Raw genomic sequence first — 25,122 nt, 5'->3', positions numbered from 1 at the left:
TCGGCGAGGCATTTTTAGAAAAACCAGAACCGCCTCAGTGTTTAAAGACAACCAACCGAGTCCAGATGTAATTTTTTTTTTTGAATGTCTGACTCTCTGGCCTATCATGCGGAGGCCCTTTTAGAAATACAGATGAATTCCTAGACCCTAAACTAAGAGGCTGAACGGAAACCTTATTCCCGAGGGGAACCTGATCATCCTAGCCAGCGGCTCTTAAAGGCTGGTGCCAGGACCAGCACCACCTGGAACGCTGGGGGGAAGGCAGGTCCCGGGTCCCACCCCAGACCGTGAGGGTCGAGACCCGGGGCCGAGGCCCCGCCCTCTGTGCTGTCACAAGCCCTGCGGGAGACGGACGCACACTCCAGAGTGAGAACCACGGGTCTGAAGGGGTCCTTCTTCAGGGTCCCTCTGTCACACGGGATGAGACCTGCTCCCTCCCCAGCACTCGGAGGAACAGGGCTGGCTCTTCACTCCTAGAATGAATGTTTAGTGACCCCCTAGGCTGCGGAGGATCCCCGTCCAGCCAGCAGCCACGTGGCTCTGTGCAGCACGCCGCTCCAGATACGGGTCTGAAGGACTGATTCCAGTCATCAGCGACCGTGAGGAGCTGGGGAGTCAGGAGGTATGGAAGGCGTAACAAACTGGGATAATATTTTAGGGTTCCCTTTTTACTCCCCCACTTTTCTCCAAATCTTTACCAGGTAAGCTAACAGCACCCGTGTCTTTGATTCCAGTTAGCTTCCTCTCCTGCCTTTGGCTAACTCCTGGCAGTAGCGTGGCCCTGCAGAGAGAGGGAGAGGGCTAGGGAGACAGCCTGAGCCATTCACAAACTGGACCCCCAGCCTGGTTATTCTCATCAACCGCTCACTCCCCTTCTGGTCCCAAAAGGAACTTGAGAGAGATGTTTACAGGAGGTGATGGAATCAGCGTAAAGGTGGGACAGACAGACACGATGTTGGTACACAGGATGCAAACCGGGGGGTCTCGTGTGTATTTTTGAGATGAGCCTGGAACATTTCATCCCATGAGAAATTCAGGAAGCTAATGAGGTCCCCTTAGGGTGCTGTCAAAAGGACTCAGGAGTGAACCTGAACAGGCCCCCACGGGCCAAAGACTCCTCCGACTGGGGGTGCACCAGGGCACACAAATTGGGCTCTAGCTTACAAGCAGCCAACATAAAGACGCACACGCCATCTGTTGCATGATTTACAAGGTCCCCGCGATAAAAATAAACCAGCTGCTGAGGAAAACCATAGGTATTCCTGGTCTTGAGAGGAATCCCTCCCTTGAATCAGCTTCTGAAGAGCCTATGCTTGGCTGTTATTTTTAAAGCAGTGACGGCGGGGGGGGGGAGGGGGGGGAGGGGGAAGAAAAGGGAAAATCTCAACTTTATCACTCTCTCTTAATCCTTGTTTCAAAAACAAAGTCTTTTATAAATAAAAGTTATTTAGACAGCTATCTATAAATCTCACATATTTGCGACCAAGAAACTCACATCCCAAAACTGCCCCAGATCAAACATGTATATTTTGTTGCTGTTGTTAAAGATTTTTATTTTTTTTAAATATATTTTATTGATTTTTTTATAGAGAGGAAGAGAGAGGGATAGAGAGTTAGAAACATCGATGAGAGAGAAACAGCTGCCTCCTGCACACCCCCCACTGGGGATGTGCCCGCAACCCAGGTACATGCCCTTGACCGGAATCGAACCTGGGACCCTTGAGTCCGCAGGCCGACGCTCTATCCACTGAGCCAAACCGGTTTCGGCTGTTGTTAAAGATTTTTAAAAAAAAGTTTCTGAGTGAGAGGAAGGGAGAGGGAGAGAGAGAGAGAGAGAGGAACATCAATGTGTGAGCGCAACATTGATCACTGCCTCCTGCATGGCCCCCTACCGGAGATGGAGCCTGCTACGTGGGCATGTGCCCTGACCGGGAATTGAACCAGTACCTCTTGGCGCATGGGACGATGCCCCACCAACTGAGCCACACAAGCCAGAGCCAAACTTGTACATTTGACTCCCCAACAGCCCTCAACCTGCAAACGTTAGTGTGAGGATTCCTTACAAAAGTCATCGGCCAAGATGATGCCTCCTCCCAACCTTCAAACTGCAACACACACGTGTGTGGACACATGCAGGCATGCGTGTACACCACACACCCTGTTTTAAATCTGTTTTGTTCTCATGGACCCAGAGGTGCCCTTTCAATCAGGCTTTAAGTTAGAGACGGGGTCTCTAGTCACCTGATTTTCTGATGGCCTGCTTGGTCTTTTTAAAAAATATATTTTTTTTATTGATTTCAGAGAGGAAGGAAGAGGGAGAGAGAGACAGAAACAACGATGAGAGAGAATCATTGATTGCCTGCCTCCTGCATGCCCCCTACTGGGGAGCCAGCCTGCAACCCGGGCATACGCCCTGACTGGAATCGAACCCGGGCGCCTTCAGACCGCAGGCCAACGCTCTATCCACTGAACCACACTAGCGAGGGCTCTGATGGGCTGCTGAGAATTAAATGTTTCCAGATGGTACAGGATAAGGAAGAGTGATGACAGCAGATCCCTGTCCTCCATCCATCTTACCTTTTCCTCCTTCAGGGATGCTCCGAGTTAGTTCAAAATCATACTCCCTGCTATATTAACGACAGGATTCGTCTGGCTTCCCTGGTCAGACAAAATTTGGTTCCCAAATTTGGGGAAACGAGCAAACCACTCAGCCTCCGCCCCCCGCCCCCCACATATATATATGAATAAACATGTTTATGTCTACATAATCTTTGCCTTTACTATTTTTTAAAAATATATTTTATTGATTTTTTACAGAGAGGAAGAGAGAGAGATAGAGAGTTAGAAACATCGATGAGAGAGAAACACCGATCAGCTGCCTCCTGCACACCCCCTATACTGGGGATGTGCCTGCAACCAAGGTACATGCCCTTGACCGGAATTGAACCCAGGACCCTGTAGTCCACAGGCCAACGCTCTATCCACTGAGCCAAACTGGTTTCGGCTGCCTTTACTATTGAAATACTAATGCTTGCCAAAACCGGTTTGGCTCAGTGGATAGAGCGTCGGCCTGCGGACTGAAAGGTCCCAGGTTCGATTCCGGTCAAGGGCATGTACCTTGGTTGCAGGCACATCCCTAGTAAGGGGTGTGCAAGAGGCAGCTGATCGATGATTCTCTCTCATCGATGTTTCTAACTCTCTATCCCTCTTTCTTCATCTCTGTAAAGAATCAATAAAATATATTAAAAAAAAAAAGAAATACTAATGCTTGTTATTAAAAAACGCAGCCAGTACGTGTGTATGAGGGAGACACTCTATGCAGTGCTTGCTAATAAACACTGAGTGTTTTACCTACAATCGGTCCAGTTTACCCTCACAGCGCTCCACAGCGTGTGCACTCCTGTCAGCACCTCCACCTCGCACATAAGGAAAATGGGCCACAGAAGATCTGAGTGACGTGGCGGTAAGTGGCAGGGCCGGTCAGGCTCCAGTGTCCACACGCTGTCAATCCCTGGGCTATTTCACCTCTCCATATACTGGGACTCAGGGCATTTAACATCTGCCGTGGACACCTACCCACATTTTAAAGTCTCTATCCATACAAACTGCTTAAAAAGCAAAACCAAAAGACAGTTACTAAGTAAAAACCCTACAGGCTTGAGTTTGAATTGGAGTGTCAATATAAATGCATGATGCATTGAATCACTAAACGATGACAAAAGTGAAAAACCTACACACACATCTTTGCTCTTTCTACTGAAATGGTCCAGAAACAGTGAGAACCCCAGGGGCAATGAGCAGGGCCAGCACCCAGAGTCTGTTTTCTAAATCCTTTTATCCCACAATAAAAGGAAGCGGGATTTCCTGGATAAACACACAATGTGAGCCCAGAACACATGTCATATGAGAAATCAAGAAAGCTATTCAAGACACCCAGGATCATGTCGAAAGGACTCAGAGGAGGCAACCACTGGCCAAAGATGGGACAGTACACACCTCCTAGCTGAGGTACAAAATGCCACCTATAAAGTAGTTTTTTAAAAAAAGAAAGAAAATACAATCGGGTTCTGACCAAGCCTTTAGATCTAACTACCAATTTATAGCACGGAGGGCAGAAGACCATGTTAAACGATACCACGGAAAGCTAGCAGCAAAATCCAGACCGTGGGAAACGCTATACTATAGGACATAGAGCCATTCCACCACATTTCTTCAATAAACTGTATTTCAAGAAAGAGACAGAGGAAAAGGGGAGAGGGAGACCGATGGAGGGCAGACCTATAGATAGAAAGAAACTCAGAAGTAATAGGGGTGAGAGCCCTAGCTGGTTTGGCTCAGTGGATAGAGCGTCCGCCTGCGGACTGAAGGGTCCCGGGTTCGATTCCGATCAAGGGCACGTGCCTGGGTTGTGGGCTCGATCCCAGGTAGGGGATGTGTAGGGGGCAGCCGATCAATGAGTCTCTCTCATCATTGATGTTTCTATTTCTCTCTCCCTCTCTAAAATAAAAAATATATTTTTTAAAAATAGGGGCGAGAACCCCACATTCAACCTTCCACAGTCTGAATATCAATCTTCCTTGATATCCAAGGCATGGAAATGAGAGGTGCTGAAAAATCCACATTCTATTAACAACTTGCCCATTTCTCCTTGGACACCTGCGCATCACTCACCGCTCCTCCATGAGTTCCCGGATAGAGGCTACCGTGGGGCCAGATCCCAGGTGAGTGTAATACGGACCTTCATCTTTCTCCACTATTTGTTCTGCAGAGACACAGAGGAAACGTTCATTGGAGACACCAATTCATCAACATTCACTTGTTAAGACAAACCACCAATAGGAAAATTAATGGGCACATTATAAAACAGGGAATTAAAATGGCTTGTAAACACGTGACAATGTGTTCAACCCCATGAGAAATCCGGAAATACAAATTAAAATCACAACAAAATACCATTACATACAGGCCAAATTGGCAAAAATTTAAAAGTATAGAACCATGTTGGAATTTAGTTTATCATTGTACATATTCTAGACCAGGGGCCAGCCAACCATTCCAGTCCAGGTTATCCACCCATATGGACTGGAACCAAGGACCCAACAGTACCTGTATGCTCACGTTCATAGCAGCATTATTCACAAGAGCCAAAGGTGAAAACAACACAAGTGTACATCAACAGATGAACCAATGTAGTCTAGCCATACAATATTATCCTATGTAATAAAAGCATTACATGCAAATCGACCGAAGGGCCGAACAGCGGAACGACCATCCGGACGACATCCGGAACCACACTATGACACCCACTGGCGCCAGGCCAGCCAAGGCGAGTGCAATGCGATTGGTCGGGGGCCCGGCCATCGCCCCAGGACCGCCCCGCAGAGGGAGGCCCAGGCCACGGACCAGCGGGCTGCGGTGGGTGGGCGGGACCTCCCTCTGCGAGGGAAGCCTGGGTCCCAGGTGCTGGAGGAAAGCCAGTCCCGGCAGCGGGGGGAGGGGGGGGGGGTGGGGGGAAGGGGGGGATGGGGGCGGGGAAGGAAGGATACTTTTGCACGAATTTCGTGCATTGGGCCTCTAGTTCCCTCATAAAAAGGAATAAAGTCTGGCGCTTGCTACAACATAGATGAACCTTGAAAGCATTATGCCAAGTGAAACAAGCCAGAGACACAAAAGGGAAAATATGGCATGACTCCACTTACTGGCATATGAAATATCTAGAATAGGCAAATTCATTGAGATAAAAATTAGAGGTTACCAGGGGCTGGGAGGAGTGGGCAAAGAGGAGTTATTATTTAATGGGAGTGGGGTTTCTGTTTAGGGTGATGAACAGGCTTTGAAGCCCTAACCAGTTTGGCTCAGTGGCTAGAGTGTCGGCCTGCAGACTGAAGGATCCCGGGTTCGATTCTAGTCAAGGGCACATGCCCAGGTTGCAGGCTCGATCCCAGTAGGGGGCGTGCAGGAGGTAGCCAGCTGATCAATGATTCTCTCTCATCATTGATGTTTCTATCTCCCTCTCCCTTCCTCTCTGAAATCAATAAAATATATATATATGTATATATATTTAAATATATTTTATTGATTTTTTACAGAGAAGAAGGGAGAGGGATAGAGAGTTAGAAACATCGATGAGAGAGAAATATCGATCAGCTGCCTCCTGCACGCCTCTTACTGGTGATGTGCCCTCAACCAAGGTACGTGACCTTGACCGGAATTGAACCTGGGACCCTTCAATCCGCAAGCTGACGCTCTATCCACTGAGCCAAACCTGTTATGGCAATAAAAATATATTTTTGTAAAAAAAGGCTTTGGAAACAGTGGTGATGGCTGCACAATATTGTGAATGTAATTAATGCCACTAAACTGTACACTTAAAAATGGTGAAAAATGGCAAATTTTATGTTATGTATATTTTACCACGATTTTAAAAAGAAAGGAAAAGTACTGATTCATGCCACACTGTGGATGAACCTCAAAAACATTATGCTAGCCAGACACGAAAGATCACATACTGTATGATTCCATTCATATGAATAGGTAAATCCACAGAAACGGAAAGCATTTTGGTGGTCGCCAGAGGCCGGAAAGTAACTGCTTCATTTACTGGGTTTTTATTTTGAGGTGATGAAAATATTTTGGAACTAGACAGGTGGTGGTTGTACAATATTGTGAATGTACTAAATACCACTGAATTGTTTACCTGAAAATGATTAATTTCATGTAAAGTTCACTAAGGTTTTTTTTAAAAATGAAGAAACTATTGATTCACACAACAACATGGATGAATTTTAAATAAACGTATCTAAGTGAAAGAAACAAGACCCAAAAGATGATGTAACAGTAACTCTGGAAAGTAGTATTTTGACTGGATACTTTAAGCCTAAAAACAAAAGGAACTTCCTACAAATACTGCACTACAGCTGGAAAGTTTGTTTCATGTCTAAGGAGACACGCAACTAAAGGCAATGTGCTGTCCTGCACTAGGGTCCTAGAACAGAAGAGAGACATGAAGTGGAAAAATTGAGTTTTAAAAATGTACCACAATTATGTTAGACATTTATATTAGGGGAAGCGGGGTAAAGGAGAGAGATACAGGAACTCTCTGTGCCAACTTTGTAACTCTTCTAGAAATGTAAAATTAGCCCTAGTCGGTTTGGCTCAGTGGATAGAGCATCGGCCTGCAGACTGAAGGGTCCCAGGTTCGATTCCAGCCAAGGACACATGCCCGGGTTGTGGGCTCGATCCCCAGTGGGGGGGCATGCAGGAGGCAGCTGATCAATGATTCTCTCTCATCATTGATGTTTCTATCTCTCCCTCTCCCTTCCTTTCTGAAATCAATAAAAGAAATATATTTTTTTTAAAAAAGTAAAATTATTTCAAAGTAAAAAGTTAAAAAAACAAAAAGACGACGCAGGGGGCCCTAACCTGCTGACCAGGTCCCAGAGGAAATCTTGGCCACGTGCACCCACACAGGTACGAGGGTTTTCACAGCAACATTCATTGCAGTAGTCAAAACTGGAAGTGGCCCCTAATCCAGCAGCAGGGGAACGGATAGAGTCATCCGAGGGCACACCCCCAGCAATGAGAACTGACAACGTGCAGCACCGCGGCTGAATACTACCCCACAGCGAGTGAAAGCAGCACAGCACGGGACAAAAGCAGGAAGATGACGCTGAATAACACTCAAAACCGGGCTCAACTACACTAGGCTGTTTAGAGACCCAGAGGTGGTCAAGTTTCCAGGCTGACATATAAAATTGCAGATATTCAACAATTTTTTTACCTAAGGGGGGTGGGGGGAGGCACTTTCATGTGGTTGAACCTCAAGACAAAGAAAAACAAGGAAATCGCTGTCCCAAGTCAAGAGAGAGGTTACCTCTGCGGGTGGGAGAGGGATGTGATGGGAAGAGCCTCCAGGGGGCGCCTGGGAAACTGGAAATGACCCATTTCTTGGTCTAGGTGGTGGTTACAGGTGTTCATTTTATAAATGTTCATTACACTGTGCATGAATGTGTTGTGTTCTTTCCTATACGGTGTATGGAATTCACAATTTTTTAAAATGTAAATCAAATAATGTCATACCTATTCTATACAGAACATTATGGGGGAAACAAGACAGGATAAAAACCGACTGGGCCCTGAAAACGTTTCTCCTCGGGCTGGGTAGATAAGACCCACACGTAAGGAGATAACTTATGGCATTTTCAAGTCAACAGGGTAAGAATTTTTATTTATTTATTTAAAAAATATATTTTATTGATTTTTTACAGAGAGGAAGGGAGAGGGATAGAGAGTTAGAAACATCGATGAGAGAGAAACATCGATCAGCCGCCTCCTGCACACCCACTACTGGGGATGTGCCCACAACCAAGGTACATGCCCTTGACCGGAATCGAACCTGAGACCCTTCAGTCTGCAGGCTGACGCTCTATCCACTGAGCCAAACCGGTTAGGGCCAGGGTAAGAATTTTTAAATGCATAGTGTTAGGACAATGGGGGGGGGGGGGGAGAGTTTGATACCTTATCCCAAATACATTACAAATGGTGGAAAACTTTTAATTAAAAAAATTAAACTATACAAATTCTGGGGAAAAAACAATGGAAGAGTTTTAAAAATAATCATGGAAGTGGTAAGCTCTTCTCTACGTATAATATGAAGTTTAGAAGCCGTGTGCATGTACAAAAAACCCTGATAGATTTAACTAAAGAAAATTTTATAGTAATTACTATCAAAAGTCAAGCCAACAGACAAATATCATACTGGGAAGAAATATCTTAACCTTACACCAGAGAAAAGGCAAATTTCCTTAATAAGTCAAGAGCTCCTACAGTGAAATAAGGCCAATAACACAAATGGAAAATGAAAAAAAAAAAAGGATAAAAATGGTTCTCTCAAAGGGAAATGAAAGTGGCTCAAACCTAGGTAAAAGTACCAGTTTTACCATTCAGATGAGTCACCATCAAAGTCTGGTAACTCCTTGTGTTGGTGAGGGTTTAGGAAAACGGGCAGCGTGGAAAGTAACTTAGCAATATACTAAAGTACAACTGCCCAATCCATTTAACTCAGCAATTTCAGAGAACGTCAAATTCTTCTAAGAATTCATTTCTAGGAACTTGGCTATATTTTCACACGTACTAAATATGTACATACAAGAATACTCACTGCATCATGTGTAATGGCACAATACCGGAAATCTAAATGTCTATCATAATTACATTATGTGTGATAAATACATTATGGCGCATCCATATAATAAAATACTGAGCAGCTATCAAAAGGGAATTGGGCAGCTCCAGATAAAAAAATGACCTCTATGTAGTTTAAGTGGGAAAACAAACAAGTTTCAGTATCTATATATATAAAAAGCCAGCAACCAGAACGCCAAAACAACGGGTCGCTATGACGCCCACTGCAGCCAGCGAACTGGCCCGATCAGGGGTGGGACCGGCGGCTAACCTCCCACGGTCCCTCCCCCTGGCCGGCCCCTCCCCTGATAGGCCTCTCCCACCCCTGATCGAGGGCGGGGTGGCCAGCCAACCCCCCAGTGGCCCTTCCCCCTGGCCAGCCCCATCCCTGATCGCCCCTCCACTCCTGCCGGCCAACCACCCATGGCCCCTCCCCCAGGCCACTGGCCCCTATTGGCCCCCCACTCCATTCTGGGGCGGAGCCCGCCGGCCCACCACCCACAGCCCCTCCCTCCAGCCAGCTCCACCCCTGATCACCCCCCCTCCACACCAATCGTGGGTGGGGCTGACCGGCCAACCTCCCACCGTCTCCTCCTCCTGACAGGCCTGGCTCCGATCCGCCCATTGAGGCCGGGCTGGCCAGACCCCACATGTGCACGAATTTGTGCACTGGGCCTCTGGTAGTATGTATAATAGGCTAGTTAGAGTACACGTACAATCACACATATGTCAGTATGTATGTACACAAATGCAAGCATAAAGGTGTATATGCCATTACCCACACTAACAGTAAGTGTAAGAGCAAGTTTGGCAAAGGTATGTGCAACCCAGTGAACTGATGGGAGTTGCCTAATAGTTAGGGCTCCCGCTGACGGAGGCTCTCCGTCTCCCCCTAATGTCCCAGGTCAGGCTCTTGCCTGAATTACTGTCCTGGGTCTCCTAACTGGTCTCACTCCTCCCACCTCATCTTACCCCACACCACCGCTTACACTCTCCCAAACAGAGATCTGGTCAAATCACTTCCTACTGACGACTCCGTGCTAAACGGAAGACAGAACCCACATTCCAGACCACAGGCCCCAAGGCCCCTGTGGAGCCACCGCGGCATACCTCCCCGCCTTGCATCCTGCCACGGCCACCAAGCTCCTTCCACCCAACCAGCAACATGCCCGTGAGTCATGGACCACAGTGCCTTCCTTTATTTCTCTCCTTGGAAAACTCATCCCTTAGGGCCTCGTGTAAGTGCCTCCTTTTCTGAGACACCCTCGTGGACCCCTCGGGCTTGTTTGCCCTGATTCCCAGAGCCTCTGGCAGAGAACAGAAATACCAAAGCCAGTGTCACGGTGCACGTTCCCTGTTAACCTGGAACAGCAGAACGAGCGTGGATTTTGCAGACCGAGACCTGGGCAACTGTGATGACTTCCCTTCTAATCCTCACGCCCTTCACAGGTCTAAGTGCAGCATTGGGTGCCTTATATGAACTCAACAGGTAGCTGTTGTCCAGACTCTGCCAAACAAGTGTGATTGTAGTCAAGTGACTACAACCCTTATAAGCCTCAAAGCAGCTGAAATAACCTCTACGTTATAGAACTGTCGAGTATTAGGTGCGATGTGAAATAAGGTACCTCGAACAGTTCAACATATCAGTGCTTAAATATTTCACGAATGAATGAATATTTTCAACTAAAGGATTAAAAATGACTTACTACTGCCCTAGCCGGTTTGGCTCAGTGGATAGAGCATCGGTCTGCGGACTAAAAGGTCCCAGGTTCGATTCTGGTCAAGGGCACATGCCCAGGTTGTGGGATCAATCCCCAGTAGGGGGCGTGCAAGAGGCAGCCGATCAATGATTCTCTCTCATCATTGATGTTTCTATCTCTCTCTCCCTCTCCCTTCCTCTCTGAAATCTATATATATATATATATATGTATATATCTAAATATATATATAGATATATATATACACACACACATATATATATATATAAATAAAAATAAAAATGACTTACTACAAATATTCACTATTTTGAACCACGAGACAGAGAGATTTATGGGGGAATGCCTGTGAAGGTGGCGGGGGGCGGGGGCGGGGGGCGGGGAGAAGGAGACGGAGGAGAGACAGGGAAGGAGAGAGTAAGAATGTCGGTGTTGGAGGTAGGGTCTGAGAGCTCTGTCTAGGCACCAGGATGTGACACGGCCTGCAGAAAACAGAACATAAGAACATGCCAGAACTGCTGGGCTCCATGCCAGGTTCCATGGTCTGGAGAAAAGTCAAAGTAATGGATTGAATGCAGGGTCTGACACTGGAACTAGAACATGATCACATGTAGCTTCTTTGGTGACTACCTTGCGTCCCAAATCAGAAAAAACTAAAAACTTACAGTTAAGGGCAGAGAAAGGAGATTTTCAAGAAGGTGCAAACCATATCTTGGCAACTCCATCCCAGTAGCTAGAAAAAAAGGTATGAAAATCCAAAACCAAGCCAACCTGGACACGGAGCGGTCAGGTTTCTCTGGGAAAGGCCGTGGAAACACGAAGGGCAGACAAAGCCCCAGCTAGCAAACAGAACCACTCTCTCCCTCTGAGCAGTTTACAAGGCAGCCCGAGGACTCTTACAGAAGTACTGTTTCTTTTCATCGTGTCGGTATCAGAGAGAAGATACTCTACGGGGGAAAAATGGACTTATACCCAAGTACGCCTAGTTATGAAACTAGTATACATTTACAAATTTATCCTAATTCGAATATATCCTCATTTAAATTTAGACTTTACATTTGAATACATTTAGTCTTCCCTGCCAGCCCCTTCATACCCCACCTTCCCCAATCTGTTACTTATTCATCTCCAGAAAATTTGAGTTCTTGCATATTTGGAAATGTTTTTATGGAGGCTTTATTTACATGGGCATACCAATTTTATTGGGTATAGCACTCTTAGGTCAAAGTTTTAATCTCAATGTTCTGAGAACTGCAATACACATATCCGAAAAGAACTCATTATCTAGAAAAAATAAGACACTTGCCAAGCAATAAGAAAAAGCTAGAAACACAGAAGAGAGATGGCTTGAACAGAGACTCTACAAAAGAGGACAAATGAAAAGCTGCTGAACCTCACCCATCATCAGGGAAAGTAAATTAAAGCCACAATGAGATGGGGTTGTAGACCTACCCCAATGGCAAAAAGACTGTTCATGACACCTGCTGGTAAGCACAGGGAGCAAGGCTGGGAGGAGCTTCAACTGTTATAACCACTTCGGAAAACGGGTAGTCCCTGCTAATGCTGAACAATTTCTATCTTAGGTATATATACTACAGAAACGTATACATACTAGAGGCCTGGTGCACGAAATTCGTGCACTGCAGGGGAGGGGTGTCCCTCACCCAGCCTGCACCCTCTCACAGTCCGGGACCCCTCGCTCCTTACCGCCCACCTGCTCACTGCTCCTTAGCACTGTTGTGGAGGCAGGAGAGGCTCTTGCCACTGCCGCTGCTCTCACCAGCCATGAGCCCAGCTTCTGGCTGAGCGGCGCTCCCCCTGTGGGAGCTCACTGACCACCAGGGGGCAGCTTCTGTGTTGAGCATCTGCCCCCTGGTGGTCAGTGTGCATCATAGCAACTGGTCGTTCTGTTTGTTCTGCTGTAACGGTCGCTTAGGCTTTTATTTTACACACACACACACACACACACACACACACACACACACACACGTACCAAGAGACATATATAAGAACCTCTTATAGCAGCACAATTCATAATAACCCCAAATTGGAAACAATCCAAAGGACTGTAAATCATCTAATAGATAAGTTAATAAAATGGAATACTACACAGCAATGAGCAGGAACGAACTACACACACACACACACACACACACACACGTACACACACATACACATGCACACACACACTTGAATCTCACAAACACAACATTGAACAAAAAGAAGCCAGAATATAAAAAAATATGTATGATTCCATACATATGAAATTCAAGGACAGGCAAACTGATCAATATTAAAAGTTACAATAATAGTCACCTTAGGACAGGGGTCAGCAAACTTTCTATGTGAAGGGCAACCATTTAAGGCTTTGCAGAGCATGCAGACCCCAAGAGGTGGCTACTCCTCCTCTTGGCTGATGTGGTGCAAAAGCAGCCACAGATGCTACGTAAACAAGTGAGCATGGCTACGTTTCATTAAAACTTATGGACACTGGAATTTGGACTTCATATAATTTTCATGAATCTTGAGATATTTTTCTTTTGATTTTTAAAACCTAAATGGTTTTTAGCTCACAGACATGGGCCAGGTTTGGTCCGCAGGCCACAGTTTGCTTGCAGGGGTCCGGCGCTGTGACTGGGTGGGGCCTGCGGGAACCTGGAGGGGTTGGTGAAGTTGTTTCTCGATCTGGATGTGGTTACACAAGTACGTGCCTTTTGTAAAACCATAGTGAGCTGTTCACTTACGATTTACATACTGTCCTAGATGGGTATGTCAATGAAAAGAATGTTTTTTATTTATTTATTTTTTAAATATATTTTATTGATTTTTTACAGAGAGGAAGGGAGAGGGATAGAGAGTTAGAAACATCGATGAGAGAGAAACATCGATCAGCTGCCTCCTGCACACCTCCCACTGGGGATGTGCCCGCAACCAAGGTACATGCCCTTGACCAGAATCGAACCTGGGACCCTTCAGTCTGCAGGCCAACGCTCTATCCACTGAGCCAAACCGGTTAGGGCAAGAATGTTTTTTTAAAAAAGTATTTTTTAAGTAAAAAAAAAAAAGTTTGATTATATTCCATAAACGAACAACATAAACTGATGAACAAAAACAGATCCAGGGACAGAGAAGCATCGATCAGACCATCAAACCTCAGAGGGAAGGTAGGGGAGGGTGGGGGTAAGGGGGAGAGTTCAACCAAAGGACTTGTACGCATGCATATAAGCCTAACCAATGGACACAGACAACAGGGGGGTGTGGGTGGGGAGGTGGGGGGGGGGGCAATGGGGCGATAAGGACACATATGTAACACCTTAACCAATAAAGAAATTAAAAAAAGTTTGAAAAACCAAGTATGTGTGACAAACTTAAACTTAACTTTTTGGTTAATGTATTGGTGGGCGCTTCTTCATTCTTGAAATTCAGTAACTTCATCGGCATCATTACTTGTCGATCTTTCTTCATTTTCTTTCATGTTAGAAAAGTTTTTAATTCTACCTTTCACTCTTGCCATTTTTCAGTTCGTTCCATGCTCTTCGCTGGGGGCCAATGAAGGATCCCCACATCCCCACAGCCCGAGTCTGTGCGTGGCATCCCTGCTGCCTCCCTCCCTCATCTCCACCCAGTGACGCCCGTTTCTGTTTTCTCTCCCTGGTTAGGAGTGACCTTTCAAGCCTGTCTCTCCTCCTCGCCGATTTGCTTTTTCTCTGACTGACTGCTTTTCGCAGCCTCTAATCCAGCTGCGAGTGCTCTGTGCGGTGGCATGCTCCCCCTGGAATTTAATCAGTTCCTCTTGCGATTCCCTGTAACGTTATTCTCACCCTCCATCTTTCACGTCTGGTTTCACTGTGAACACTTTATTCCACTTCCTTGAAGGTAAAAACAAGTTGCTGGAACTCTTCTTGAATTTTCTGATTTTCTCACGAATGTTATATTAAATCCCTCTACTTTCCCCTCAGAATGTGACTGGGTTGCGTGTTGGATTCTGTGTGTCTGCTTGTTAATGAATCTTTCCGTGGAGGAAATTTGTCTCCGGGAATGCTCCTGCTTGGCACTACTGACATTTTGGACTGGGTGATTCCTTATTGCAGGGGCTGTGCTGTGCATTGCTGAAGGTTTAGCCGCATCCCTGGCCTCTACCCACTAGATGCCAGTAGTACCACGCCAGCTGGGACAACGAAAAATGTTCTCAGACACTGTGGGGGAGGGAGGGGGAGGAATGGGGGGGGGGGTAAAACAGCCCCCAATTGAAAGCCACTGGTTTAGACTCATTTGCCAAAAAATAGAATGAATAGAATCTCCTTACTTCTCTCTCTCTACCTGGACACTGATCAAATTCTTCTCAGAAATGAAGCTAGAGAGAGAATTAGAGGTTGCAGAGGTTTCCATGGTTAGTTCAAAAGTTCAGCAGCCTGAGTGGGGAGGGGGGATTGGACTGGCTGTGGGCAGTCGAAGCTGGGAGATTTCATCTCTACGCCCGGTTTGTTGGGGCAACACCTCTAAATGTGTGAGCTGAGGGTTGGGTTGTACCCTGTCCGGATGCGAGGATTCTGGCTTATTTCCTGGGGGTGAGCTGGCCATTCTGATAAGACACCAAGTTAAAACAAAGCCCCAGGGTCTGCAGGACTTTGGGTGGGTGGTTCGGCGAGTGTTTCTCTCTGCACAGTGGCCTCTGTCTGGTGATGCTGGCCCTTGGTTACAATAGCTCCTAGGGCATGGTTTCCCATCTCTCCAGCCAACCGTCCCTACCCACCCCGTATCCCCTCAGAAGCTGAGCAAAGAGAAAAAGGGGGCCTTCTGCAACCCCGACTTTCCAAAGAGCATGGAGTCTAGATGGGTGGTCTCCGGCCCATCTCTCGGAGCTGGGGGCCCCTTGGAGCCTCCACTATTGTGCTTCTCAATCCTGGGAGTTGTACAGCCCATGTCATCCTTTATTTTCGTTCAGATGGACCTTATACGGGCAGACAGCCCTTGAAATTCGTGTTTTACCATTGGGGCTATTTCTAAATTTCAGTTGATGAAATTTCTCCTCTACTTTTCTTTTGTTTTGTTTTTTCCCCCCACCCAGTTTCAGGGCAGAGACATTCTGCTATCTTGCTGTGAAGTCACCCTTTTTCCTTTTAGTCCCCGGTATAATATTTCTTCCTTCTCCATGGAGGTAAAGTGACAGAGCAAGAAAACAGATCAACCCATCTCCACGAAAAATCTGTTTCACGTCTCACTTTGAGCAGTAAGGGCAGGAGTGAAGCTTTTTCTAAAACACAGAGTAGAAAGCTCTGGGGTAGGGCTCGGGAAAGAAAAATCCAATCTTTGACCAACTGGTCATGCGCACTTTGCCCTGTGCACTTAACTTTATACTCGTTCAAGTGGAAAATACGCTCCGTTGTCTGTACGCGGCTGGGAGAGAATGCGATGTATCCTTTTCTCTATCAGCAAGAGATACTGAATAGGAGGAACGACTACTCCTTCCTGCCTAACAGAAAAGGGGACCCTTAATGTCTAAACAAACTTCCCACCGTCCCCTCCCTCTGCACAGAGACTAGGGCACCCACACGTTCCCAGTGGGGCCCTCGTGCCAGGTACAGACACTGACTGAGGCATTTCTTCTCTTTATGACACCGATACAGAGGGGCAGTCGATAGCTGACGTACAACACTCAGGTGTCGAGATCACACAAAGGTTTTCTTTGTCCAAGCCATCCTATAGAATGCCTCAGGTTCCTGATGGAATGTTAGTGGCCTTCAAGCCAAACAGCTTAAGCTTATGTAACCAATGAGGTTCTACTTCCACACCTCCCGGCAGTCACAAATCTACACGGAGGGCAGGCAGATGGTGGGGCCCTACCCTGGATCAGGGGTGCCGGATGAACTTCTTTTTAAAATTCAGATCTCTAAAATCTCAGGTCAGCTGCCTGTAAGTTCCTGGGTAGCACACGAGGTCTGCAGGTAGTAGACGGAAATACCTTTATAACAATGGGCACATTCTCTGATGACAAAGATTAAAGGTAAGGGGATCATGCCTAAACTGATCTGATGTCTTTGTAGAGTTTAAATAGGGAGGGAGAATAAAGTTGACCGGTTAACCAAAAAATAATATGTGGAGAACTTATCCCTATGCTCAGCACCAGTCTAGATGCTTTAGAAATACAATATTCAGTTCCTATTTTTTAAATTTTAATTCTCACCCATGGATATGTTTTCATAGTTTTCTGAAAAGAGAGGAAGAGGAAGAGGAAGAGAGAGAGAGAGAGCGAGAGAGAGAGAGAAACATCAATGGGTTGCCTTCCCGTACGCACCCCAACCAGGGATGGAATCCACAACCTAGGTATGTGCCCTGACGGGAAATCGAGCCCACAACCTGTTGGTGTACGGCACGACGCTCTAACCAACTGAGCCACTGGGCCAGGGCAGTCCCTATTTTTAAGGAACCTGGGATTTAATTTCAAAGACTAGTGCACATAGAATAAATAATGTAAGACAAAGAAGAATCCAGCATTAAATCTTAACGCTTCTCCAATACTGGTGCTGTTAGCCCTCTCAACCTCCCCATGTATCTGTTGGTCCTTTAACCTCTCCTCTCCTCAATTTCTTTCCACATCTCTTCCACACCACCCCATTTCCTTCTCTCCCCGAAATGTCAGTATCCTGCATTCCCAGGTCTCTTCCCCATCTACATCTTCAACCTGGTGAAATGTCCCTAATGGAAACTTCAACTACCATCCGTTTGCTGAAGAACCACCAATTCACAGATCCAACCAGGTACACACCTCCAGACATCTCAACGGCTGCATGTCCAAACTCGCTCCCCTCCCCGTATTTCAAATCTCGGTGAACGGCACCACCATCCCACCCAGTCAGCCAACCTAGAACCTCAGAAGTCACCTGTGACTGCTTCTTCCTCCTTCCTCCCAAATCCAACTGGCCACCAAACCACTTCGTTCTTTTTCTTATTCCTTCTCTTACCACCCCCCTCCTCCTCCCCCTCCTCCTCGATGCCCTTCTCAGTGCAGGCACATATTATTTCTTGCCTGAACTTCGCCTGAGCTTGCAAACTGGTTTCTCTGCCTTTGGTACCATCCCTACTTCCCCTGAAACTCCTGCCACTCCCAGTCTTTCATCTAACACACCGGTCACGCCAGAACGACTTGCATTTCCCCATGTTTTCTCATCTCCATATCTTCATGTCCCTTTGCCTGCAACACTCTACCTTCTCCCTCTTAATCTTTTACACTTCTACGTACCCTTTTAAACTCAGATTAGACATCACCTCCTCCAGGAAGTTCTTTCTGATACCCTCCTACCCAGAGTCAGATTCCCCACCTTTATACTGGTGTCCAAATAGCCTATTGTCCTTAAATTTTTTTTAAACGATGAAGTTCCTTTTTTTTTTTAACTCAAACTGAACGCAAGGGGGGAGGGTTACATTCTCACAGAAACTACAGGAAGTAGATTTTACATGGTTGTAAACAGATGAGTCTCTGTGTCCCCCATTCAGAACTGTGGTCCATACCCAAGTGACCCAGTGGATTCTGCCGTCCGCCATCTTTGCAGGACAAGATCCCCCCCTCAGCCAAACCTTCTCCACATTCCAGACCAACGAGATATTATTTTTCTTATATTGGTCTCTGGCTACTTTTTTGGGGGGCAGGATGACCAACTGGATAAAAATACAGCATTTCTATGCAGGCAGCCCCTAATATCTCTGTCTCCTCATCTGTTTACAGCTGCCTGTGGGCTGTGCCTCAGAGAGATCAGGACAAGACTTAGAAGTTTACACAGACCTGTTTCCTTATCTACAAGATGATAAGCAGATGATCTCAAAGGATGCTTTTCCCACTACAATGTCCTCTGGACTCGTCCCCTGTCCTGAACTGGCTCTCCTTGTGAATTCCCCCATTTCTGAGAACAGACAAACTACCCAGGGCCTCGCCAGCAGTCACGTGCTGAGCATGTGGGTACCTTCTCTGCAGCTCACTGTCCTGGCTCTGACGGTGCCTATAGGATGGGTAAGGGGTGGTCAGCAGGGTCTCCAGTGTGCCTCAGAGGCAATCATTCACTGTAGGTCTTCAACACGTGCTACGTTTTCCCAAACCTGAACGTATCATACTACCTTCTGTGGTAAGGCATGTCCTTTCACGACTTTTATTTTTATTTCTTTAAAGCTTCAAAGAGTGCCTTTAATTCTAGTATTTCCAGATTCAGAGAACAAGTCCATATGAATCCCATCCATACCTTCAAAACCCCTGGTCTTCATACAAGTCTAAAACTACGCTCTTGGTGTTTGGGTTTTTGGTTACCTGGTGATGCCCATATTGGCCAAAACTGCTTATTTGGCAAAAATCACCATAAACCTTGAACACTACGCTTCTTTTGCTATGCTATAAAACCTCTTTATGCTTTTATTTTTTATGTTTTTTAAAAAATACATATTTTTATTGATTTCAGAGAGGAAGGGAGAGGGAGAGATAGAAACATCAATGATGAGAATCATTGATTGGCTGCCTCCTGACTGCCCCCTCTCCCCCCCCCCCCACCTTACTGGGAAATTGAGCCTGCAACCCGGGCATGTGCCCTTGACCGTAATTGAATCCAGAACCCTTCAGTCCGCAGGCCGACACTCTATCCACTGAGCCAAACCGGCTAGGGCTCTCTATGCTTTTATAAAGTTGTTTCTATAGTACTTATCAATCACTTATTGTGAGCACTTAATGGCACCTCTAAATTTCACTGTCACATCAATGGGAATTCTTCCTTACACGGACGTGCAGTCTGCACCCTTCTATCTGTCCCTGCTGAGGGGTGAGTTTCTGAAGCAGAAGATGGTTCCCACCTGACATGACTCCCAGCATGAGCAGCTTTATTCCTAACCCTTGTCCTCAGGCCGAGTTCACAGAGACAATTCTGCCAATACCGGCTGATGGAAGGCCCTGTCCAGACATGGGGGTCCTGACATTTCTGGAAAACAGGATGGCTTTCCCTAACCCGAGCCTCAGCACCTCCAGAAACCGCCTCCAAGTGGGTCCCTTCTTCTCTGGCCCTCTTCATTCCTCATGCCACTGTTTGAGTTAGGACTCATTTCTCAACTAAACCGCCTCAGTCACTGTATGACACGGGGTCAGAGGCCAACTGCCTGGGTTCAAATCTCACTTCCGCCATGTGCTAGCTTTCCGGCCTGGGTAAATTACCCCATCTAATCTTACTCTCGTCATTGAGATGGAACTACAGTACGAACCATCCCCACCTCATACACTAATACATGTTATGAGCAGTGAATGAGATGGTGACTGTTAGGTACTGGTACACAGCAAGGTTTCATTATTATTGCTATTCTCTATTTTTTTTTTTAAACCTAGGTGGGGTGATCATGTATATACTATTTGGGCCTGCTGTTTTCACTGAACACTCTTCCATAATTTAACATTTGACAACACAGCTGGTAGACTTGGTTCTAATTCTGTGTAGCATTAGACACGCCTGCAGCAATAAATGACTGGCGGTTCGAATCTCCGCCCCCTTTATCTCTTCCCAATGCCCCTGTCCTTCTCATGGGCCAAGGCAGCAGCTGTCAGTGTGGCCAACGCCGGGGTTTCTCTGGTGCTGACAGCCTACACTTTTGCTCACTAGCTTCAAACCTGCCGCGGGGTGGGGGTGGGGTGGGGGCATCTGGTCCCAGGGATGCAGGGGAACGCTGAGGGGTCAGGTCCGCCGGGTGCCACTGGTCTCACATCCCATAGCTTGCTCCTTGCTGCCCTCAGACTGTGCTCCTGCACGCCTCAGCCTGGGGCCCCCTTCTTGTCTCTCCCCATCTGTGTTCACTGCATTTTGCAAGACCCAACTCTGAACGAGAATTTGTTAAATAAAACACCACCCTCCATAACGATACCCCGCCTGGTGCTTCCAAGACTCTCCCGGTTCAGCCGCTGCCACAGGACAGCACCGGTCCCTGGCGGACACCTGCTGAGCAGGCAACGGAATATTTCACTGTTTCTTCAAACAAACCACAAGTCCTTCAGCGGTGAACTATTTCTCTTGATTTGTATTCCTATTAGCAGCTAGCACAGAGCTAGATAACCAATACGGACTGATGCATCGTGCATAATTCCTTTAGAATACGTATGCTTTTACTTCTTTTTCTTGCCTTATCGCATTCCACAGGCTCGGCGACAGCGAACGCTTTCAGAGTGCGTGCCTCGCACCAGACTCGGTCCTCAGTGCTTCACGTACTAATTTACTCCTCACAGCAGCCCTGGAAAGGGGCTACTCTCATCGCTTTCATTTCATACACGAAGAAGGGATGGCATTAGAATTCATATTTTTTAAAAAGCTAGTTTGGTCAAACACAATGGCCATACAGTTGAATCCAACAATTAAAATATCTATTAAGGACCAACTGTGTCTACGTGCTGGGTCAGGATACTTCCTAGCCTGGAGGGGGAGGAACACCTAGACCCCCGCAGCGGGGACAGGTACATCCACACACGGCAAGGGCAAAGGGAGCCCACGTGCTGTGGTCAGAACAAGCCTCTCCCAAACGCTGGGGAACAAGGGGCCCTCAAAGTCACATCCTCATTAGGCAGATCCAGGCTTAGCCCTCGGTGGGAACCACAATCCGGGGCCTGTCTGTGGGCGTCCGGCAGGGCCCTGCACATCTGCTCACTCCCAGACAGAAGCCCTGGGCCCACGCTCCCTTGCTCCCCAAGTGAGTCCTTGTCACTGATCCTTCTGCCCCGCACCCCGGGAGTCTGGGGAGGCTGGACGGGCAGGACAGCCCAGCTCCTCCTCACTGACAAGAACTCAACAGGCTCCTCACCAGCATCAACGTGGTTTTTGGTCATCATGCGAGACACACGTTGTCGTCTAGGGAACACGCCACAAATACCAGAAACTGGAGGCTAAAGCGGACCTGGAGCCAGTGCATCAGTGACCCCAGCGCCCCCTCCCCCGACAGCGGGAGTCCACGGGAGCAGTCCTCACAGGCCCGGACTGCTTTATCGCCGGAAGGCAAGACACAAACCAAGCCCTCAGGGCTCTCACACACACCACAGCTCCAGCCACCACCTGGACGCTAACGACACCCCAACCCCTAGCCCAGCTTCCCGGGTCTCAGCCCCTTCGAACCCAGCTCATCCAAACAGAACTCATCGCCTCGCCTCCAAACCTGTGTTCTCAGTGAGCACCACCCAGGCGGAGGCCTGGGTTGCCCTCATCCCCACATTCCCTCCTCCTCAGAGGCCCTCCAACCCATTTTACTCTTTCAGTCCGGACTCGTGTGATTTCTTGCCTGGCTCAAGACACCTTCCTGACAGGCCCCCGCACCCATCCTTCCTCTCCAGCCCAGGCCGGCCGAGTCTTGTAGAAGCAGATGGTCGTTACTTGCTTTAAAACCCTCAGCAGCTCACCAGGACCTCTGCAGTCAAGTCCAACGCCCAACCGTGGCTCACTGGGCCCGGCAAGATCTGGCCCCTGCCGGCCTCTCGAGCCGCCTTTCGTTTACCCCACACACGCCCTTCCCTCTTTGCTCCTCCCAGAGCAAGAACCGTCCAAATCAGCCCCACCCCCTCACAGGCACCAAGCTCAGGCTCCAGAACAAGCACCACCTCCCACAGGAAGGCCTCCGTGGTGCCTTGACCTCAATCTGCATGTGACAAAGCATCTGTGCCTACCTCTACGGACACGGACATGCCGCGAACCACAAAGCATCAGCATTAGCCTCCTCCGATGTCTTTTCCACTGGCCTGGGAGCTCATGTCTGTGTCCCCAGACCCCAGCGGGGTGGCTGGCACACAGGAAGTGTTTGCTGATGAAAGACGGAGCCCCCGGAGCCCACGCCTGGGCCACAACCCTCTGCCCTCCCGACCGACACCCAGGAGGAATTACCGACACAGTCGCAGGTGGGGAACTCGGCCTGGGCTCTCTTGGCAGGTGTGTCCAGCAGACTCTTGGTCGGTGTGTCCAGGTACTTAAGAGGTGACTCCAGGAAGCCACTGAGGGTGGGTGTGAGTGGGTTCTCGGCCTTGGTGGGCGTGGCCTCCTGGCCTCCCTCGTCGGAATGGAAGCAGGTGGTTGAGAGCACGGTCACAGCTCCTGAAGACTCGATCTTGATTTGCTTGGGGGAGCGGATAGCCAAAGGGCTCTCGGGGGCTGGGAGACATGTTGGCTGGTTCTCGGGGTCCTGAACGGGCACATTCGGGGGGCCAGGAAGCCCAAAGCTATCCCCAAATTCAGCTTCAAATTGCCGGATGAGCTCTTCCAGCTTGTCATCGGTGGGGGGAAGAGGGCCAGCAGAGCCTGCCTGCAGGGTTGCCATGGGGCTGGGGGACCTCATTTCCTGAGTAGGGGGCAGCAGGCTGTCCCCGGAGGGACTAGGTGCAAATAGCGCAAGAGAAGGTTCTGGGGGCAGGGGGACAGCAGAGCCCTGGGAGGCAGGGGCGGGGGCAGGTGGAGGTGCCTGCGCATCCTCGGTGGCGGCCGGGGGCCTCAGCCCTTCCAGGACAATCTGCCGCAGAGGCGGGAAGAGAGGCTGCGCTTCCCGGGGCCTGGACTTCTTGATCTGAATGGGCTTCCGGACACTGGGCTTACTCCCGGGGGTGGCCTTCTCCGTTCCCGGGGGACCGCCCGCTGGTGTCAGGGGCTTCTTCTTCTTCTCCTTGGGCGGTCTGTCCGGAGGCCGAGGGACAGGCGAGCCGGACGGTGCCCACCAGCCGGGAGCAGGAGGCTCCGAGGCAGCGGGGAAGGCGGCGTTCTGGGCCTGGTCCAGGAAGAGGCTGCGCTTATGGTGGAGGTGCTGCTGCAGGGCGGCCTGGGCCTTCTGGTGGGCGCTCGGCTCTGGGGACGGTGTGGGAGCCTCCCTTTGGAGAATGGGGGAGGGGGCTGGCGAGGAGGAGGGAGCCTCCACCTTGACTTTGGGCTTGGTGGGCAGGGCCTCGGGCCGTTTGAATACTGACTGGATATAATCACTGGCACTGCCCAACAACTGCTCCAGCTCAGCCATGGGGTCCGGGCTCGGGCGCGGCATGGGCCAAGAGCTCCGGGGAGTCGCTGGTGGGGTGTCAGTGCCCCAGGCTTCGGGAAACTCTGTTCTGGGAGTTGCTGGGGGGAAGGCGGGGCTCTCGGGGACAAAGGGTGGGGGCTCTTCCGGGGGGACCGCAGGCCACGAGGGGGCCCGGAGGTAGGACTGGGGAGATCTGAAAGGGGCGGCAGGAGGGGACAAGGCTTCCGGGAGGGGGCAAGAGGCCTGGGCGGCGGAGTGAGAAGGCTGGGGGAGGGCGGAGGAGAGCTGGGTGAGGGCTTCGATGGCGATGGCCGTCTGCAGGCTGATGTTCTTCTCCTTGGCGATGCTCAGGGCGTTCTGGGACAGGGGCAGGCCCTCTGGGGGAGGTATCTGGGGGGCCTCAGAGCTGAGGAGAGGCCTGGAGCTGGGTGCTGGGAGGCTGGCCTCACTAGGGGGCAGAGTCCCTGGGAGCCTGGGCCGGTCCTCCCCTCCCTCCACGACCACAGACTTGATCTTCCCCTCCAGCCACTCGAGGTAGTCGGGGCATTCCGGGCCATCGCAGTTGCAGTTGGGTGGTTTCATGCCGTGCCGCGCGAGGGCCAGGGCCGTCTGCAGCGTGTCGAGGTCTTCGCTGCCCGCGGAGCAGCCCTCGGGCCCGGACCGGGGCCCCCTGCTGTTGTCCCCGGCCTCGCGATTCATCTCACGGTTGAAGGTTTCATAGAGCCGGGTGCTAAGGGCCCCGTAGGAGGACACGGCTTCGGCCACCGCCGAAAAGGCCACCAGGTCGTGAGCATCTTCCAGGCGAGCAGTGTGAGCTGGGCCTGGGGTAGCGTCCCAGTCGGGCTTCTGGTCTACTCGCCACGGACCCCCAGCCCCCAGCAGGCTGGGTCCCGCGGGTTCTCTAGCACCATTGACCGGCGCCCCTGAGGCGCTTAGCTGCCCGGAGTCCCCATGGTACACTGGCCCTGAGTCCATCTGACCTGGAGCAGGTCCATCAACTGGGCTGAGCTCGGAGCCTGTCTGGAGAGAGAGAGAAGAAGAAAAGGGAAAAGATGAGCCATAATATCGGAACAGCTTACTCTGCTTCCCGCCACTCAGATGCACACCTAAACCCTGCTTTTCTGGCAAACTCTCTGCCCCTGATATACCCTGAACCCCGGCTCATCGCCCCGCGTCTCCTTCCCCAGCTAGCTGCCCCCGCGAAAAGAGAAGGCAGAGCTTTAACAGCTCCTGG

The 25,122-nt window shown here is 49.1% G+C and overlaps 1 protein-coding gene across 6 annotated transcripts in view; it reads right to left on the bottom strand.

The window, feature by feature from the left end:
* The window catches only part of TET3 (tet methylcytosine dioxygenase 3), a 92,773-nt gene that overhangs the window by 20,225 nt on the left and 47,426 nt on the right, over nucleotides 1–25,122 (bottom strand). For all 6 annotated transcript variants that reach the window (XM_079791951.1, XM_079791949.1, XM_079791950.1 and 3 more), the window contains 2 exons: nucleotides 22,775–24,908; nucleotides 4,672–4,762 (listed from right to left, as the gene is read on the bottom strand). In XM_079791951.1, coding sequence (XP_079648077.1) covers nucleotides 4,672–4,762; nucleotides 22,775–24,908 — 2,225 coding nt within the window. The remainder of the gene's footprint in view (nucleotides 1–4,671; nucleotides 4,763–22,774; nucleotides 24,909–25,122) is intronic.

Source organism: Cnephaeus nilssonii, assembly GCF_951640355.1.
Source record: "Cnephaeus nilssonii genome assembly, chromosome: 15".
NCBI lineage: Eukaryota > Metazoa > Chordata > Mammalia > Chiroptera > Vespertilionidae > Cnephaeus > Cnephaeus nilssonii.
Note: the sequence above shows the minus strand (reverse complement) of the source record. Positions and strands in the feature narration are given on the sequence as shown.